General features: G+C 40.2%; 1 protein-coding gene across 5 annotated transcripts in view; it reads left to right on the top strand.

The window, feature by feature from the left end:
* Nucleotides 1-1,575: 1,575 nt before the first annotated feature.
* The window catches only part of GLIS3 (GLIS family zinc finger 3), a 452,994-nt gene continuing 434,579 nt past the window's right edge, over nt 1,576-19,990 (top strand). The window contains exons 1-2 of one of the 5 annotated variants that reach the window (XM_045840586.1): nt 1,733-1,855; nt 15,000-15,459. In XM_045840586.1, the coding sequence (XP_045696542.1) occupies nt 15,099-15,459 (361 nt within the window). In that variant the 5' untranslated portion in view covers nt 1,733-1,855; nt 15,000-15,098. Of the gene's footprint in view, nt 1,856-2,810; nt 2,881-14,999; nt 15,460-19,990 lie in introns of those variants that run through there. The other 4 variants (XM_045840587.1, XM_045840588.1, XM_045840590.1 and 1 more) reach the window with 4 other exon arrangements.

Below are 19,990 nucleotides of genomic sequence, written 5' to 3' on the forward strand. Positions count from 1 at the left end.
GCTGACAGATATTCTAGTGATTAATATTCTGATGGGTTTGTGTCTTTGGTAAAGGGAAAAAAATCTTCCCTAAAGTGAGTCTTGAAAATCAGATCATAACAAGACATAGGAAGTACTGTGAAAATTGGCCTCTTTTGGGTCAATATCATGGATGCAGACCAATTCAAATAATGTGTTTCTGAAATAAGATAAACGAAAATTGTCAATAATCTTTTTGGCATACTTTTCTGGGGCGGATCATTTGTGAGCTTGAGGGTTTCTATTTTGATCGAAGCATCAACTACCTGAATGCTAATTTGTATTTGAGTGACAGCCCAAGAACAGAATATAAGGACTGGTTAAATTCTAAGTGTCTTGAGATATCCTCATTCGTTTCATTCATGTGAGTGAATAATACTCTCACTGCAGAAAGGCCTAACCAGGAGACTTGTTTTGTATGCATTGTGCTTTATATGTGTACTTTATATACATTGATTCCCAAGATAGAGGTCTGTGCATCTGAGGCAATACATGTGGGGGACCACCAACAGTTGACCAACCTATCTCTTCAGAGCTCAGATCAAGCCAAGCAGAGAGGGCCTGGGGTCACAGCTTAGATGGGGTATGAAGCTGAGCTTGTCGAATTCTTAAGGAGAAAGTGCTGCTAATAGATGCAACATATGCAGGGAATGTGCCTCCATTCCTAGCAGCCTGTTTAGAATTCTACATCTTTGTAACATTTCCATCACCTTCCTCTCGGCTCTGCAGAAGATACCAAAGTCATCCTCAGTGTTTCACCTATGCATTTTCGAAGTTACGCGCATCCAATCCTGTGTATTAGAAAGACATTTTATCTGTTTTTCACTTCTTAGTTTTTACTCTTTCCGTGTAATTACCGGGCATTTTTTTTTTCTCCTGTTCTTCAGGATTTGACTTCAAATCCCGTCTAAATGCTCACGTTTTTTTCATGTCGAAGAAAAAAACTAGTTCGACAAATAAGGCCCAAGAAGACGAAGTGTTTCTCTGCTGTTTGTTGTTACCCGGTTCTGGAGTTCTTTCACTCTTTGGCGCACGATTAGGAGTGTGTGTGTTAACACGTCGAGAAGGAGACACGAGCTTGGCCTTGGAATTGGCCAGCCTGGTGACCAGCGAGCCCGCCCCCACCCTTTCCCCCTCCCCCTTCGGCGCTCACACTCAGGAAGCAGCTGGCTACGGGCCGGCCCTCGCAGCCACACTAACATCCACTCTCCTCCCAGAGCCGCCTCCCACCCTCCCTCCCTCTTCCCCTCTCCCCGCAGCACCCGCGTCCGCACTGCGCCGTGCCGCAAGGGCAGCCCGGAGCGCTCTCGGGCACCAGCGCAGCCCCGGCCCCCTGCCCCCTACGCTGCCCGTAGCCGTCCAGGCTCGCACCAGCACTTCCCCGACAGAACCCGCCGAAACCACTTAGCCAGTATACCAGGCCAGCCCGCAGACGCATCCCTCGGCCCAGGGCGAGGATGAGCAGGACAGGCGAGGCATAAAGTCGAAACTCAACTTTTTAAAAACACCATTTGCATGCGTGTGTGAGTGGGGGTTGGGGGGGGCAGAATGAGCTGATGCCGAGGGTCCAGCCAACCCCCTTCTGCCTTCTCCTCCTCTTGTCGCTGCTGCCCTCGCACACGCGCGCGCACACAGGGCACTGGGGCCGGGTTTCCGCGCTCCGTCCCCAGGCTTGGATGGGAGTTTTCATTTCAGAAGGAGGCAGAACCCAAGGAGCGTGCTGAAGGGCTGGAGCCCCAATTTCTCCTCGCCAAGGCTGGCCGCCTGCTGTCACTCGAGCAGGCTGGCGGGGAAGGGACCCGCACACCGACTTTGTTGTGGAAATCCCGGTTACCTGGTAAGTGGATGCCGTAGGAACTTTGCTAGCAGGCAAGAGACGGGAAGAGACGGGGCGCTTTAGAATGCGGGGGAGTTAACGCTCAGAGACACAAACTAAGGATTAGAAATAGTTTTCCATGCTGAGCCAGTGTTTGTGCGGGTTTAAGGACGCACGCACCCCACCCCCAGATTCTCTAAAAGATGTGTTTACAGGGATAGTGACCCTCAATGAGGAATCACGCAGTGTTATTGTCAGTTGCCTAAGCGTACAGTGTCGAGAATGGAAAGGAAATCAACAGGGTTTTAAAGTTTCTCTAATTAGGGAGAGTTTTTTGACTTTTGTTTTTTCTTTTAAACTACAGGGGGCAGAGGGCTACATAAGCAGGGCCAGTTACAGGACGCAGGGGCATGGTCGTGCATGCCGCCCACGAGTCCTCACTGAAGGGACACTTTAGAAAAGTGGTAATTGATGGGGTGACGTGAGGTCTCTCACGCACACGGGGCTGTAGTTGTCTTTTCCAGTTCCACGTGTTTGTGGAGTTCCACGAAGGCTGTTTTCCACGCTTGTGTATATTGCTCAAGACGATTTCCCCATTGCTCCAGGAGGTCTTTGGGTTGGGGGTATGCTAACTCGTCTTGGGACGGTCCGGTGACCCGCATCTTCCCGGCCTCCCACGCTGCAAAATGCGCCGACACATTCAGACGCGCACACTCCCCACCGGGTTCGTCACCTCGCGTTTACATTTTTATGGGGCCTGACAAAATGTCAGCACTGTTTGGAAAATGTCTCAGTTTCAGGGACTTTGTCCTGCGCATGGTTCCAGTTCCTATAAATGACCCTGTGTGTATTTTGAAGTCCGCCGGGTTGCTCTCTGGAAAGCGTGAGTGGGCAGCCGTCTCCCTCCTAGACACACACCTTGCCTGGAGCGACACTTCCAAGTTACTCACTGGAGCTGACAAGTCACTTCAGGGATGAGGAAGTCACCCAAGTGTCTGGAAAACTTGGCCCTGACAGATTTGTCATCCTATGGATGATTCAATTAGGTACCGGAGGGAGAAACTTTGGGAAAGGCTGTTTCTGGCTTCAAGGGGCGCGCCTTGGGCTTGGTGGGGTTTTTGGGGAGAAACAAGTGAAAGGAGACTTGGGGTCAGGATACTGGCGCGGCGGGGCCGGGCGCTCCCTGGAGCCGCGAGCGGGAACACGGCCCCTTGCGGATTCCGGCTTTGGCCGGGCCGGGAAGTCTGCTGGTGCCGGCCGCCCGGGCTTCCCAGAGGAGGGCCAGCGGCGGCACTCTTCAGCCCTGACTTACTCAGGACGGGGTTGCACAACAGGAAGCTGGCACGAGTTTGTTTTGTCTTTGCAGGGCTCGCTCCGGGACGGGGCTGAAGGTTTGCGGCCCGGGGCTGCTGGGGAGTGACGGGCGGCAGCCGCTCACCGTGTGCGGGGCCGAGTCGCCTCCGCTCCCGGACACGCCCCTCGTTCCTCGCCTCGGGGCCCAGGATCGCGGGCCTCGGACCCCGGGCGCGGGCCAATCTAGGGGCTCAGGAACCCTGAGGGCTGCCCTCCTCCCGCCTTGCCCCTTGCCCCACGCGCCTCTCCCTTGCCAGGCGGGTCCCCAGCACCTCTCCGGGTCTCTCCAGCTTTCCCCCAGGAAGACAGCCCCCTGCCCTTCTGCTCTGTACTCTTACTGCCCGGCCCTCCGCCTCCCGAAGGCGTCCGGGACGCCTAGTGGGCCCTCAGCCCCGGAGCATCTAAACCCGGGGCAGGGGGTGGCGGTGTGGAGGGTACTTCCGGAATCGCGGTGCGCGGCGTCGGTAGCGACTGGCCCTGCAGCGGCAACTGGGTTTGATAAAGAGGAGGGCGTTGAACCCTCTCCCCACCTATTTCCAGGACATCAGCATCTCCCAGAATTTGGGCCCGTGGGCCCTGGAGTTGGTGAGGAGAGGGATGTTATATAGCTGTTCCCAGTGGGCCAATTCCCTTCAGGTTATGGGAACTGGAAATCTCAAATATAAATTGTTAAAGCTAGATGGAACCTTCCTCGGCAGTCACCTGCGGATGAGGAAACTGAGATCCAGACTGTTAGGGATTTTGCCCAAGCCCTCAGAGCCAGTTGTCACAGACACAGGGCAAACACTCAAGTTTCCCAGTCTCAGTTCAGAGAACATTTTATTGGCCTGAAGGTGAACTCAAGACAAATGCAGTCGCCTGTCCCCTTTGAGCCTTGTTGAGTCATGATTTCTGCTTTGGGAGGTAGCCAGACGTCTGTTTCCCCCTTCTGTCGCGTTCCCCACTAGACCTCCCTTTTTACACTAAACTGGAAAACTTTTTTTTTGGTATAAAATTGATTTGTGTTATTTTAAATCCTCCCCATTCCTTCTCTTCTCCTTCCTTCTAGTTTGTTTCCAGTGGTGATGTGTGAGACAGGTGCAACCTGCAAAGGTTTGCAGAAAAAGGTTGCAGTGAAGGATGTTGGGAGAAAGTTTGAAGCCATTTAGAGACAGGAGTGCGTGAAATTGTTATTTTTGCAATTGGGAACACACTGAAGTTTAGGGATTGCCTTTAAATGCATTACAGTTGTTACATGTTTTCACTAGGTGTCTATGCAGCCAGACTAGCTCTAACACTGCCTTTGAAAGGAAGAGTGGGGGGGCATTTCTTTTCCATTTACTTTCAGAATGACTTACTGGTAGTAGAACTCCTTTCCTTTGTTGCTCAGAGGGCCAGCAATCCTTGAGTGGTTAAATCTAAGTGCTGCTATAACTTTCTCTCTCCTTGGTTCAACTTAGCTCAGTTTTGAGGGATAATCTTTTCTATGACCCCTGATTCCACCCAAGTTTCTTAATTGCAGTCAGTTGGTCAGTGATTTAATGCCTGGGATTGTTTTTTTTTTTTTTAATAGGAATGACTATTATTCCGAATAGGAAAAGCAACTTTTTTTTTAATGGACTCCGGAGTTCACCTAGTAGGTGAAATTCCTTTTGGGCCAAAATAGTCAGGGTAGGGAGGTTAAATATGTTTTGTGCCAGCCCTGCCTTCACTTATATGGCAGCCAGTGGTCTTCCCATCATTTTAGACGAGAGCTCAGTGTTCTCAGTCTTTCTCTGTGTTCTTTCCTGCTAGTAAGTTAAATCTGAGGACACTTTTGCCACTGTTGTCCTTCTCATACTGTAGTTACTGATCTCTGGAGTTGGGATGTTAATTTGTAATTCTTTCATAATAGAGAAGAAATACTTCTTGAGGGAGATCCTTCAGAAACTGGCATCCTGTGCACATTCTCTTTCCTGGAGGTCATTTTCTGTAATTATTTTCTGTAGACAATATTTTAAAGAAGATGGAAATACAGGACTTAACCCTTTAACTGTTCACTAAGTTTGGTGGACGGATAGACTCAATCAGTACTGAAAATAAAATTAAAAAACAAATAAAAGGCACATTGGAAATCTGTGCAACAAAAACATGCTGCCTTATTCTTCCAGGAGATTGAGACATATAATAAAATCTTTAAAATGACACTAACATGAAGTTTGATTAACAATTGCCCAAATTCCAAGTTTTCCATTTATTTCCATGTATTTACAGACAGAATTGACACAAAACTCAATTTTTAATTGAAATAAAATTTTGATACAGAAAAGTATATCTATATCTTAAGCTTGATGAATTTTCACAAGCTGAACACAACTAGATAATTAGCATCCAGATCAAGAAACAGAACATTGTTAACACCCAGAAATGTTTTTATTATTTTCTTTCAGTCGCTGTGTTCCTTCCAGAGTAACTGCTGCCTTGACTTCTAACATATGTTAATTGTACCTGTTTTTAAAAAATCGTTATCCGAGGATATGTTTATTGATCTTAGAGAGAGGAATGGGGGAAAGAGAGGGAGAGGAAGGGAAAAGGGGGGGAGAGAGAGAGAGAGAAAGAGAGGAACATTGATGTGAGAGGGAAACATCGATCAAACCTGCAAACTGGGTATATCCCCTGACCAGGAATTGAACCCGCAGCTTTTTGGCATATGGGATGATGTTCCAACCAACTGAGTTACCAGGCTAGGGCATAATTTTACCTGTTTTTAAAGTACTTTATGTACTTTATATAAATGGAGTAATTCAACATGCATTCTTTGGTCTGGTTTCTTTCTCTGACATAACCTTTTAGTAAGTCAGATAATTTGGACACTAATGAAACAGAAGCCCTACTTTCTCTCCTTAGTGACGGTCTGATTAGTGAGACTGAACAGACAGGAGTGAAATGTATTGTGTGAAGAAGCAAGCTTGAGGTGAGCATGGGGAATGCTGAACTGCGCCTTTCACCACAACAATCCAAAATGCATTTGGCAGTCCCTCTGTGAGGGCCGACAACCCCACAGCAAAAGGAGTGCCTGGTCCTCGTACTGAAATGGCTGTTTGTTGTGTGGCTTTTAGTTAAGATTTTTCATTGTTCATGTGTGTGCCAAGGTAAAGGCAAGAGCAATGTGCCTACTCAGTAGAGTGAATAGAGTTTTTATGCCACTCTTTTCTAATAGAGAAGAAATAGATTAGGAGGAATAGACTAGGAAATATGCAATTATAATTAAAGTGGTCAAGACACAGAGTGTAGGATTCATGCTTGTGCTGTCATACCTTACTTATACTGTGTTTATTCATACACTAAATGATAAATGTACAGGATACAAATGTATAAATATATAATTACATATTGTATCTATAGCATCTTTTTCAGTATAATGAGAAAAATTATATAAAAATATAAATATGTGAACATATAAATGTAGTATGAAAAATCTATATGTATGCTACATGTAGTGTGAAAAAGATAAATAAATAGGTATAATATGAAACAACCTAGTATATATAATAGCTGGGGAATGTTCAAAGATAAATTATACATAGCACCAAAGCTTAATGAAATTAGAGTTTAGACAGGAAGATAAACACAGGCAAATAACTAGAAAGCAATGTAGAAAGTTATCAAGGTTAAAAGCGAGGTATGTAGAGTAAAATGGTAATATTTATTGGGTCCTTGGTTAGCCAGGCACTGTGCTAAGCAAGTAACATGCATTATGTCATTTAATATTCTGTAATGCTGTGAACCAGGTTCAGTAGTGTAAGTCTCACCATTTTAGAGATCAGAGACATAGAGATTAAGAGAGGATCAGGGAAGACCTGAGGTGGGTATTTAGGGTGAGTGTGCAGGGTAAGTAGGATCTGAATTTGGTGAAAGAGAGGGCAGAAGAAGGGAGGAGGGGAAAGGCCACCCAGGTGGACTCTAAGGCAATTTGTAGGATGAACAGAAATAAGGATCCAGCCGTGTTCCACTGCAGGAACAAAATCAGGGAATCTGTAAAACTGGAATCATGAAAGCTCTAAGTAGCTGAGAGCAGACTTGAAGTGAAGAAAGCTGGTGGGGCCATTCTTGTCTGATGTGCCCTCTTCAAGGCCAAAGACAGGAACAACTGTACATTTCTTCAGGTGCAGTAGGTCCTGCAAACTGCAGATGGGCAGATAGGGTTACAGAATCAGATCAGATCCTGTCTCAGGCTCCTTGATAAAGAGATCAGACTTTCTTAATATCAGTTATTCCTGAAATTCTGAGCCAAATCTGTGAAGTTTCATTTCTAGGCCTGCAGAATACTGTACGCAAAAAACTAACCAGATGCCAGGGCTACGTATGAATTTTTGTTATTCTTGTGTGTGAAGAAATGGATTAATGTTTTCCCAACCTTTTCAGCATGACCAAAAGATTCCATTTCTGTCTGTAACTTGACTGAGTCATTCACTAGGGTTTTTTTTTTTTTGTTAATAAATATGTTGTCATGTTGGTTAAGGGCCTAGTCATTGTTGTGGACATTCATACTTCTTTAATGATGTCACTGAACATTATTTAACTTGTATAAAACTTCTGTCTACCAACAGCTAAAAATAGTTAGGTTGGTCACTTTTAAGCAATAACCAATTTCACTGAAGGAAAGACATCACTCAGTTACACATATGATAAGGACACTCTATTGTACTGGAACATTTGGTTTAATGAGTGATAAATTCAATTTATTTTTAGAATCTTCCATAGGTAGCTATTTTTTACCCTTTTGAGAGGATTGTAATTTTTAGCTTTGCAAATAGCTATCCACATGGGCTGAGTGGTTATTTATACACACTAGATGACAAAGAATGTGCTTTTCATATTTTATCACCTATTTATCTCCTTGTGTGAGGATGGACTTTTTTTAAAGAAAAATCTCCAGCCAGTTACTTTTCTTGTATATTTCTGAAGAAGCCTTGTGTCTCAGACCATGGCCATGTGGTGTTCACTCCTTTCAGTTCAGGTAATTAATTCAGCAGTGACATCATAGGGTATGTGTTCATTTTTCCATTTCAAATTCCTTTTCATAGTATCTGATGGTTAACTCATATTAAGAACACATTTTGAAAAACTCGGTCCTCAAATGCAGTTGTGTTAATTTAAACTTTTCCCCCTTTAGCATTGTAAGAGTGAAGTTTTATTCCAGGGAAGAGTCATCTACCTTCTGCATAGGGGAAGATCTAAAATTGTCAGTCATTTTGATCCTGATTCTGTTAGTCAGTTTGTTAAGTGATATTTATAGAGTACAATTGATGAATTGATATATACTATGTGAAAGGCAAAGTGAAAGATAGCAGTGGTAGGAGTATAGTTTTGTATTATTTAATCTTTATTTTTATTTTTTCTTATTTATTTATTTATTTATATTTATTTTTATTTTAATCATTGTTCAAGTACAGTTTTCTCCCTTTTACTCTCATTCCAGCCCACCCACCTAATCTTTATTTTTCAGAAAGCTAAAAGTGTCAAGCATTTAGATCTTTTCTTTATTACAGTGTGTGCATATGTATATATATAATATATATATAATATATATTATATATATATTATATATATATAAAACTTTGGCTGTTCAACTTTGTCTATATCTGAACCTCTTCTTTTTTAAAATTTTTAACCCTTACCCAAGGATATGCTTATTGATTTTAGAGAGAGAGGAAGGGAGAGAGAAACACTGGTTGCCTCCCATATGCAGCTCAACTGGGGATGAAACCGGCAACCTAGTTGTGTGTCCTGACCAGGAATTAAACTGGCACCATTTTGGTACATGGGAGGACACCCCAACCAACTAAGCCACTCAGCCAGGGTATCTGCAGCTGTTCTTGATAGATACCTGGGCAGGCAGATAGTCCAAATGCTTGTATAACTGGATTTTATGCTTTTTTTGACCATAATGCACAATATGCATATAGAAATAAGACAATACTTGATTCATTGATGCACATTGATAGCTTATATTTTATTCTGGTTGATTCTATTTAATTAAAAAATTCTTTCACCATTGAATAATTGATTTCAGGGCCCACCAGTGGATTGCAGCTATTTTGAAAAACACTGCTTTAGAGAGAATACTTTGTTAAACATATCTAAGAACTTACGCTCCGTATTCAGCTTGGTCCAGTGTATGGGCAAAGGCATGGTTCTTCCTGAACTTATCCATGTTTCTCTTAAAATTATTTTTGGTTCCAAGTAATTTTTATTAGGTGTGATTTCTTACAGGTGACCCAGGAAATCCCCCTCTCCCTTGTTATTTTTGGTAGGGCCACAGTTTTCTAGAACTTTCTGTGCTCATTGATGAGTTAATGACTGAGGCAAAGTAAATGAAATACTTGCAGGTAATTACTACCAAAAGTAGTGACATTGAGTAAGCTTTGGGGATATGAGAGTTGTACAGATGCACTGAAGCTTGGAAAGTGGAGCCTCGGAGAGGTTACCAAACTTTTGATATTGCCCTACAGTGGTATTTTCCTGAGGTTCTGAATTTCTTCTAGAATTCCAAAATTACTAGCATTGTGTGTGAGATTCTCAGTGCTGCTACTGATTTTTAAGTTAGGATGGACTAGCTAGAGAATAAATTCCTGCAATGGATTTGGCCATTCCTTTCCCCCCACTCTCTTCCCTTCCTCTTCTCCCTTCCTTTTTGTCTCTCCTTCCCCTCCTGCCCTTCCTTCCATCTGTGTTTTGTCCACATATACTGCCTGTATTTTGAATATCATAGCCACTAATTTAAAGTTAAAGGCATTGCCAGAAATTTTACTCTATAAAGTTAGGGAATATTTTTTCATTTTTGAGAAAATTTTATGAAATGTAAGATTGTTTTAAAAGTTAAAATGTGTCTCTCTTTAGATAGCTAAGGGTTGGAATCCACAGATAAAACGAAGTCAGGGATTCTATTAGATGGGATCCATAATGTTCATAATATTATCTTTTCAAGTGGGCTTTGGAAAAGTGGTCTTGAATCTCTGAAGGGAACACTATAATTTGCCCTCATATTTTTAATTGGTATCAACCAGGGCTAAGCCTGCTTTAGAAAAAGTACTTTCTCTTTTTGATTTCATCGTATTAGTGATTGTGTTGCTTGAGTATTATCTGTACATTTTAGTATTCAAAATAAATATGTTAATAGACTTTGAATTAGCAACATGACACCTGGGGAATGTTCAAGTGTCTATACGGTCTGTATGTACTAGTTATCGGGTGTAAACTCCTTAAGCTTTTGTTCCACATCACAGTGATATGGAATTATCCCAGCCCTATTTCTGTGTAATTTCTGTTCTAAAGTCTGTGAATCTGTCAGTTTCATTGAATTAAGTTATGAAACCACAGAAGTGACCAACTATACTTTGTTGTGGATTGTTTTATCATAATATAGACCCTGCATTTCAATTTAGAGAAAAGATATTGTACGCATCCAATGCATTTCCTCTATAATATCCTCCAGCTTCACAGGCTAATGTTTGCACTTTCCTCTTGTTAAAATTGCAGACAAGAATAATTTTGATTTATTGGTGACATCTAATATAGCTGTGTTTATATTGTTGCCAATAAAATGACTTACACGATTGGTTTTTGTTTATACAATCTTTTCTGAGGAGTCAGTCACCTGTGTTAGGACAAGGTACATTCTGCTTATTAAAACGAACTCCTGGGATCTAAGAACATTCAGCTCTATCTGTCCTTGGTTGAATTGCAAAATGTGCTTCACACGGCAGCCGTGCATGAGAGTAACTTATATTATCTATCAATAGACTTTTCATTCTATATTCTTCTGGTTACAAAAACTGTAACTAGAGAAGCCCATGGGAATAGCATGGTCCTATTAATGAGCAAGGCAGAGATGTTGAAAGGGCAATGTTAATGAAATTATACAATCATTAACCCGAAGGGAAAAAATAAAAAGAATCAATAAAAACTCTACTTTAGATGGCATATATATATATATATATATATATATATAGAGAGAGAGAGAGAGAGAGAGAGAGAGAGAGAGAGAGGGCGCTCATGCCAGCTTAGGAGCAGTTTGGTTGCTGACCAGTGTTTTGTGCCTCATTATCAGGTTTTCTATGCAGGGTAAGAAATGCTTGTGGCATAAGGAATGGAAAATGTAACAAAGGCTAAATGTAGCCTAAGGAAATGAAATGATGTATGAAAATTAATAATTAACTGGCTCATCAGATGAATTATGACTCTAGATGAGTTTATTAATGATATTTACTAAGAAAGGGCTTTTGGCTATAAATAGGCATTATAGAGCTTGTGTTTTTGGAATTTTCTTGAATGGATGAGTTAACATTGCTTTTCTATTGTTTTATCTTTTAATCCATGAGAAACAGTGCCTAGAACCTTGGTTAGAATAGAGTCGTGATTTTTGTGTTTTGATTAAAGTTACAGGTTTCCCAGGAAAGTAGCGAAATTATTAAATGGTTTTGTGCCTTGTTTCCTTAGGAGGTAAGTCAATTTTTTCTCTGGTTTGACTTACAGGAGTGTTTTTAAGAGTGTGAAAGTGATTGAAAGGAAAGATTTATTAGCTCATGTTGACTCCTGTAGCAGAATGAATATTTTTATTGTTTGAACCAATGAGATAGTAAAAATTTAAACATATCCATATATCAGATCCTTAGTACCCTAAATTTGTGCTTTTGGATGTCCCTTGCTTTTTTCCTTTTTCTTCTTTTTTTCTGTTGATACCTTGGGGTTGAGGAATTGGATGGAGGACCAAGGAGAAAGTAGTGCTGGAGAACTTCATTAAGTTTTTAAATAGAAAGTTATTCTTCCAATGGAATCCTCCTACTAGTCAGGCTTTGATACTGATTAGTTGCGATTTTACTTTTTGGCAAAGGGCAAGAAAATTTAATTCTAATATCCATCTGTTTAAGGTAAGTGTTATCTTCCAGCACATCGCTGGCATGAGAGTCTTGTCACTTTGATGGAGTGGGTAGATACTATTTTTGCTTCCATTTCTACCCAATTTCCTTGATTTAAGTGCCATAGGTATAAAATCTATATCTTTATCCTTAATTAAAATAATTGGGTATTTTTGATAATCTTCCTTATCTTAATTGTCTGGGAGAACAGACTTTCTAGAGACTGTAATGATTATTACAGACTTCCTCATTTTATGGATGAAAACTGTAAGTCGAGGGAAGCTATAAATAATTTGCCAGTAGCAGAACTCAGGTGTCTTGACTTCTGGTTGAGTGTTCTTTTCACTCTGACTCAGTGAGGATATATCTTTCTTAAAAGTTAACAGTTTATTCATTTTTTGTTTACAAGTGGGCTTTGAATATACATTATATTATAATATGAATAGACAAAACTGATTTTTAAATTCTGGTATCTAATGCTTGACAAATATGTTGGCATGATTAATGTGAAAACATTAAGCATATTTTCACATGCAGTTATATTTTGTCTTGAGGCTGCTTTTTTCCAGCTCACATACTGTTGACCTATTGGTTTTTCTTTATGGTATTAATCACTTTACTTTCTGGCTGTTGCTTTTTTAGTAATAAAATTTAAGTATAGTTTTGTTGTTTCCACTTTCAGCCTAAAGGTACTTGAAACAGGAGTACAGTTTATAAAAAACAAAATAAATATCTAATCTGATAGGCAGGAATGAGTATCTGATAATTAAGTTCTCAGTATTTTAATTTTAATTATTTTTCCTTTTCACAAACGTTACCTTATTAATCATCTAGTCTAATGCTAAGTAGCTACCTATATATTTTTATCTGGATTTTTGATGATAATTCCTGCTTGTGTATGATCTTGCTGCCAAACATGACTACTTTATTTTAAAAAATTTGGAAATGGTCATAGTTGCAAATCTACAGACATTTGTCACTGGATCATGGTCATAGTGACTCATGTTTCCAGTCATGTTGGATAATTCCTCATTTTTAACAAATTGCCAATATTACATATTTATGTTGCCTTTTTTGGGGGTACTGAATAAGTGCTTTCTTCTGCAGGACTCATAGTGTTCAGAAAACACTATTTTATCAGTGAGTGAATAGATGGCTGATATAATCTGGTGAAGAATAGAGACATTATATGATTCTTGCCCACAATTAACCAATAAATCAATAGACCAGCAGGCAATAACAGTTGAATTTTTCTAAAAGGACATGAGAAAGAACATTGGAAATTTTCAAATGTAAAAAAAAAAATCTTAAAACTGGTCTTATACCAGAGTTCATTTATTCTGCAAACAAACTTAAAGGATACAGGTTTGGATAAACCTGAATTTATCTGTCCGTTCTCAGGAACTGTAGTGAAGGGGAGGGCAGGAAAAAAGACCTAGGAGTGCTGTTGAGGACTAGATGGTATGGTAGTATTAAATGGGACAGGCGGATAGAATGCTTAATAAAACAGAGAATTGGCAGAGATGAAGAAAACATTTCAAATTTTATATTGTTGGTAATTTTTGAAGTTCTTCAACATATGGGCACACATAGTCAACTTTGCAGAAGTCACAGTGAGCACTAGACTTGAAAATTAAATATTTCTGATTTTTTAAAATTACTGAAGAAAAAAACTTTTTGCAAAAATTTGCTCTTCTTGGTATCTTGTCCTTGATAATTGATGTAGCTATTCATCTGGGAGTTGAGCTGGATATATTTGTCTAAAACATTGAGTGAGTCATACAGAAAAAGTAGAAATCATCCAGTTGAGGATATCTGATCACCACTGCTTTATAGTCAGTCCATATTTCCTGTGCTTGTTCAACTTTGGCTTCTTTCCATGACTGTCCTGTCTGTATAGAGGAAAACAGACTGTGACTGTGTTTGCATTTGTTGGGAGAGGTGGTGGTTAGTCACCTCATTGACTGCACAGACATTTCTGGGAGCTATGGACCAAGGGAGAAGGATTTTTTCCCTAAAGATTTGTAACCAGGGAGTACTGGCATTATTGCATACAGATAGATGATGATGCCCTGTGGTCACGTCAGTACTCTGGCTCTCCTCTGCTATGCTAGAGAGGGGTGGTGGCATTGCAGATGGATGCTTTGTGGAACTGATTGATTTACCGTGTTTGGTGCATGATGAACATACCTTTAAATAGGCTGTTCTTTCCTTATACTTTCCATGAAGCATATTTTATAGCCTTTTCCTTTTCTAGGATCTTAATGGAAGGTGAGAATATTGTGATGTTGATTTTATTTTCATCCCCCTAACTCAGGATCATTATGGAACCAAGACCCTAATGCTGCTCTGAATATTTGGTATGTGGCTGTATGAAGCCTTTGTGAGAGTCCCAGGTCCATATTTTTATTTTATGTGAATGTAGGGACTATAAAAAATTTGCTTTTAGAGTGAAAATCAGAGATGGTTCAATGTCCTCATAATCTCATTTAGAGGCCAGCTTTGCCATTAGTTTGTTTATTGGAACCTCTGATATATTGGTCTCACATCTCATGAAGGTGATGCCTTTTGGTTTTCCAAGATTCACTGTAGCAGAAGTGAACTAGTACAGACAGATCCTCTAGGGAGCAAAAGAAGTTCCGTTTTGCAAGCTGGCACCAGTAGGTTGGTTGTAGTTGCCAAGAGCACTATATTGAGAAGGGCTCAGTGGCAAACAGAACAATGCAGTGATCCATAATCATGTCTACCACAAATGCAGGAGGGGAGAGTACTTGGCAGTGAACATGTTTTTGATGACCCTGCTCTTTATAAAAGGCCCTTATGCTAAGAGTGCTTCTTTTCTTCTTGAAGTAAATGCTACACAAGTTGAAAACTCATGGTAACTTATTTTCCATTTTACTTTTAAAAATGCCTGCATTTATTTTTTTAAACAGGCTAAAAACCCACACCATGGATAACTTATTGGACTTTGCCTGAAAGGAGTCATTAGTACCATTGGATATTTGACCATCTTGGCCACAGGTTTTTTCAGAATGAATGGAAGGTCATGCAGCATGAATCTCCACCGGATATCAGGAACCCCACAGGGGCCTGGGATGGTCAGTGGCCAACACATTCCTACCATCCGAGCCCACTCGGGGACTCCTGGGCCCTCGTCCTGTGGTATCACACCAAGTCTCCATCTCAAGATACCTTCGGGAGGAGGGATGGTTCCTCAGAGCAACATGGCTGAGAGCCCCATCCATCTGCCCGCCTTGAGTCCCAGGAGACAAGTGCTCACCAATGGGAAGTCACGATTCCAGGTCATTCAGGCCGGAGGCTTGTCAGGGCCACACACTTTAAAGCCAAAGCAGCAGGAGTTTGGAAGTCCTTTTCCTCCAAATCCTGGGAAAGGTAGGACTGTGTTTCTGGGATATTTTAAAAGTGGAAAGTACTTTTTTCTCCCCCCGCCCAGGCCCTTCTCCCAGAAAATTCTGTGGGAAAATACACAATTCAATGTCAAGCTCAAAGTTGAAAGTCTCATAATGATATGTGGCTTGCTTGTGAAGAAGAGGGAGGATGTGTAAATGTGTGTGAGGACCAGGAGGCCACAGTAGTAAATGTGACATCTCATGGAACTGTGAAACAGAGTGGAAGGTAAGATAGAAAGATCATAAACGGGGAGGTAGGGTGGAGATAGTAATGGAAGGGAAAGGGCAAGGTTTAGCAAGATCCTACCCTCTGGATATGCAAATTTCTGTTCTGGCTCACCAAGAGCTAGATTCTGCAGGCCATGGAGGAGAGACAGGGCTGGTTAGAACTATCATTGTGCTAGTTGGGTGCTAGAAGAAAAGTAGTTTTGGAAGGAAACTGAGAAAAAGGGGAGAAATTTTTTAAAATGAGGAATTAATACATAGAAATGATAAAAATTTATTCAAGAGCAGAACCTTTAATTTTTCTAATGTAGCTAGTAACAGAAGAGAGGAGGCTAGAGGAGAATAATGAAAAGGTATATTTGTGCTGTGGAGATCTAGAATGTCTAGTTAGTTTCATGTATTTAATTTATTTTTTTATTTAAAAAATTTTTTGAATTTTTATGACTTTATTTGAGCCAAAACTGATGACAATTGCCGAGAAGCAAGATCTCATATGCTCCCAAATGACTGTATATTTTAAATTAAAGAATAATGGTTGAAGACTAGCAAATTAATTGAATGACACACTGTCTGTAGAAACTAATGTTGACTTAATGAGATTATATTGCATATGATATGTGTGTTTGGGCTAGAAAAAGAGAGTATGTATCCCATGTAAAAATATAGCTTTATTATATAAAATAGCACAATTATATATTCCTTTAGGTATTTTTAGTGTTTAGTTTTAAATGTTTATATTAAGTGTTATACCACCAAATAAAATTACTAGCAGCCTGTGAATAGCCATTCACTGAGTTAACTCATAATTCACTCAGTTATGGTGAATAATGATTTATATCAGGCAAGTACCCAAAAAGTTGTTTGCTTTAGTGTCTGTGTATATTTCTGTGTATGGAGAAGTTGGTGTAAATTGGTAGATTAAAAAAAAAACTAAGTATATGTGTAGCTTTTTTCTTTTCTATTTTATCTATTTACTTTGGTCTGGGTTTGGTTGCTTTATTTCTTAGAGCTACTGATATTAAGTGTAAGTATAGGACAAACTTTCCCTGGTGACTGCATCCAAAATAGCTCTGTCATTGTCAGGTTGCTATGTTCATGGCAAGGCAAGCTAAGTTCCTTAATGTCAAGCTCATGTGTTTGGATTTTCAGGGGCTGAGGCCCAGCAAAATCTTTCAGCTCATGCTTGACTAGTGAACTGTAGCTTACTTTTATATGTACTTATGTTTGAAATCCTGACTGGCAGTAATAATGGTGATAATATTAATAACTTGCATTTATTATATCGTAACTCAGCATGTGTCAGGCACTGTGTTAAGTGCTTTCCAGAACATAGTCTCAGTTATTCCTCATAACAGCCTTGAGTTTTATGCTATTGCTGATCATCTAACAGGAGAACTAAGGTCTAGGAAGAATAAGTAACTTCAGAATTGCCAGCCAGTAAGGAGTTTGGGAATATTACTTTGATTGATGGTGACCAGAGTGGTTATAATTATAATAATGGTTTAAAAAATATTTCAGCTTTTTGATTCTTCTCTTTTCAGTGTTCTGGTTCCTTGCTCAGCTTCCAAGGTTACAGTGCTTGTACTAGGTCTGCATGGTTGGGGCATGCACAGGCATGGGTAAAAGGTCAAGGACAACCATATTATATCCCCTTGGCCTTGCAGGTTGGATACCACGAGTGGTCTGAGTGGTGCCAGGAATGATCTTGGCACCTTTCCCATCTTGGTAAACAGTTCCTAAAGAAAGCCAGTAACTGGTTGAGAATGGTGATGTGGGACTGTCTGAACTTCATCCAATCACATACTTAAGAAATAATTATTGAGCATGTATTATGGATCAGCCACTGTTTGGGGCATATAATAGCCAATAAAACCTAATCATGGCCCTCATGGAGTTGAATTCAGACAAATGAATGGACAGTTAAAATAAAGCACACTAGGGCTCTGACAGGGATGCACTCAGGGTTATATGGCAGCATTTGGAGGGGTTCCCAGCTGGTGCTTCATAAGTGGATCTGGGAGGAGAGTAAGGTACATAGGTAGACACTTGAAGGATGAGAGCTGGCCTTGCAATGTGTATGTCTGCATGCGTGTGCGTGTGAGGGGGCTGTCTGGAGCTTATTCTGGGTAGAGAGAAAAGCATACTTAAAACCTGGAGGGGAGAGATCATGGTGCATTTCATGGACTTTCACCTAGTTCCACATGGTGGGTATAAAGACTCTGATAAGGGATGAGGCTGGACAGGAATAAGCAGGAGCCAGATGAATGGTCATGAATGATACACTGAGGAGGTTTAGGTATAACTTGAGGACACTGGCAAGCTAGAGAAGGGTTTTTAACCTTGGGAGTGATGTGATAAGCTTGAGGTTAACATTTCTCCCTGGCTTTGTTATTGTTTTTTTCATGGATTATTAACAATGCCATGACCCAGAGGGATGAGTACAAAGAACCTGTAGCTCTGTGAGTATATTAGTTAAGTTTCTCTAAAAAACCCCCCAAACCAGAACCAATAGGTAATATATCTTTATATCTGCAGTAGAATATATATGTTACCTATCTATTTCTCTCTCTCTCTATGTATACATCTACCTAGCTATCTAAAGGGACATTTCTAACAAGATGTACTTGCTGATGTGATTATGGAGGCAGATAGATCCCAAGATCTGCAGGATGGGTCAGTCAGCTGGAGGCCCAGGAGAGCTGATGGTTGAGTTGTAGTCCAACTCTGAAGGCCTGGGACTAGGAGAGATGACAATGTCGTTCCTTCCTGAAGGCCATCATCAAACTTGAGAACCAGGAAGAACTTATATTTTATTTTGAGTCCAAAGGTAGGAAAAAGCCAGTGTCCCAGTTCACAGGCAGTCATTCAGTAAAGAATTTTCTCTTTCTTAGTGTAGGGTCAAACTTTTGTTCTGTTCAGTCCTTCAACTGATTGTGTGAGGCCCACTCATGTTAGGAAAGGCAGCCTGCTTAATGTGGAATAGGAGATGAAGGTGGTAAAATCCAATCTGATTTCAAGGCTTGAGAAGTAGTAGGTGGCACACTTGGAACACACATATCACTAGTAATTATGGTTGAGAATAAAAGAAAAATATTTTTAATTTGTGCATAATTTTTTCCAAACAGCTGATAAGTTTTTAGCACACAAATACTCTTTTAAGTTGTTGACACCTAACTACTTAATAAATAGAAGAGTTCGGTGTTCCTTTGGGACTTGGGGCACCAGGAAAAAAATCACTGATACATTAAGAATGTCATGAGCTGAGAACATTTTTGGTCCTCTGTCACAGAAGTTTATTTCTTTCAAAGTATAGGCTGGAGTAGGTGATGCTGCCAATGGCTGGAACCTCAGGGATGTCAGGTCCAAGATTATGGAGTTCCTCTTAGTCTTTCCCTCTTGGCTATGCAATAGCTGCCTCACTCTAGCACCTGCTATGAAGTCTGTATTCTGAGAATGGTGAAGGGGAAGGAAGAAGGACAAAAGGCAACAAAGACAAAAGCAAAAACTACCCCCAAATAGACCCCTTTAATTGACTTTACCAGGAGTCCCACCCAACTTAATTAGCCAACCATACATAACTTATCTTAAATAAAACTCATTCTTTGTTCCTGAATTTATCTTTTTTAAAAAAGTTAGATTTTGTCTTACATTCTTTTGTATTATCTTATATTGTATTTTACTTTTTTTTGTATTTGCTACCTTTATATTTCTCTCCTCTCAAGTAAGTTGAACCTATTCACTTGTAAATAAGTTGCAGACATTGTGATATTTCACCTTGAATTCCTAAGCAGGTAACTTTCATGCTATATAACCAAAATACATTGATAATAACCAAAGAATTTAACTTTGCTACAATAGTATTATTTACATATAGTTGTATCTTAAAATATAGTACATACTCTAAATCATTTTATATTTTTATATTTTATTTATAATATATATCATTTTTTTTCTTTACCCCTTTATAACCCAAATGTCTTTGGCAGCCACTTTTTTTTTGACCCAGGAAGTAATCGGAGACAGTGCTTTACATTTGGTTGTCCTATCTCCTGAGCCCTCTTTAATCCAGAACTGTCCTCTCGTCTGCCTTTTCTTTTGTGTTTTATGGCAAGTAAGTTGATATTTTTAAGGAGGTCAGGTCAGTTGTCTTGTCATACAATCTGCTTTGTTTGAATATTTCTTTTTTTAAAGTATATTTTATTGATTGTGGTATTATAGTTGTCCCACATTTTTTCCCCTTTGCTCCCTTCTTCCTGGAACCATTTCGCCTTCCAGCAATCTCCCCCCTT

The sequence above is a fragment of the Phyllostomus hastatus genome, unplaced genomic scaffold (genome assembly GCF_019186645.2).
Source record: "Phyllostomus hastatus isolate PE091 unplaced genomic scaffold, TTU_PhHast_1.1 phas_contig_34, whole genome shotgun sequence".
Lineage (NCBI taxonomy): Eukaryota > Metazoa > Chordata > Mammalia > Chiroptera > Phyllostomidae > Phyllostomus > Phyllostomus hastatus.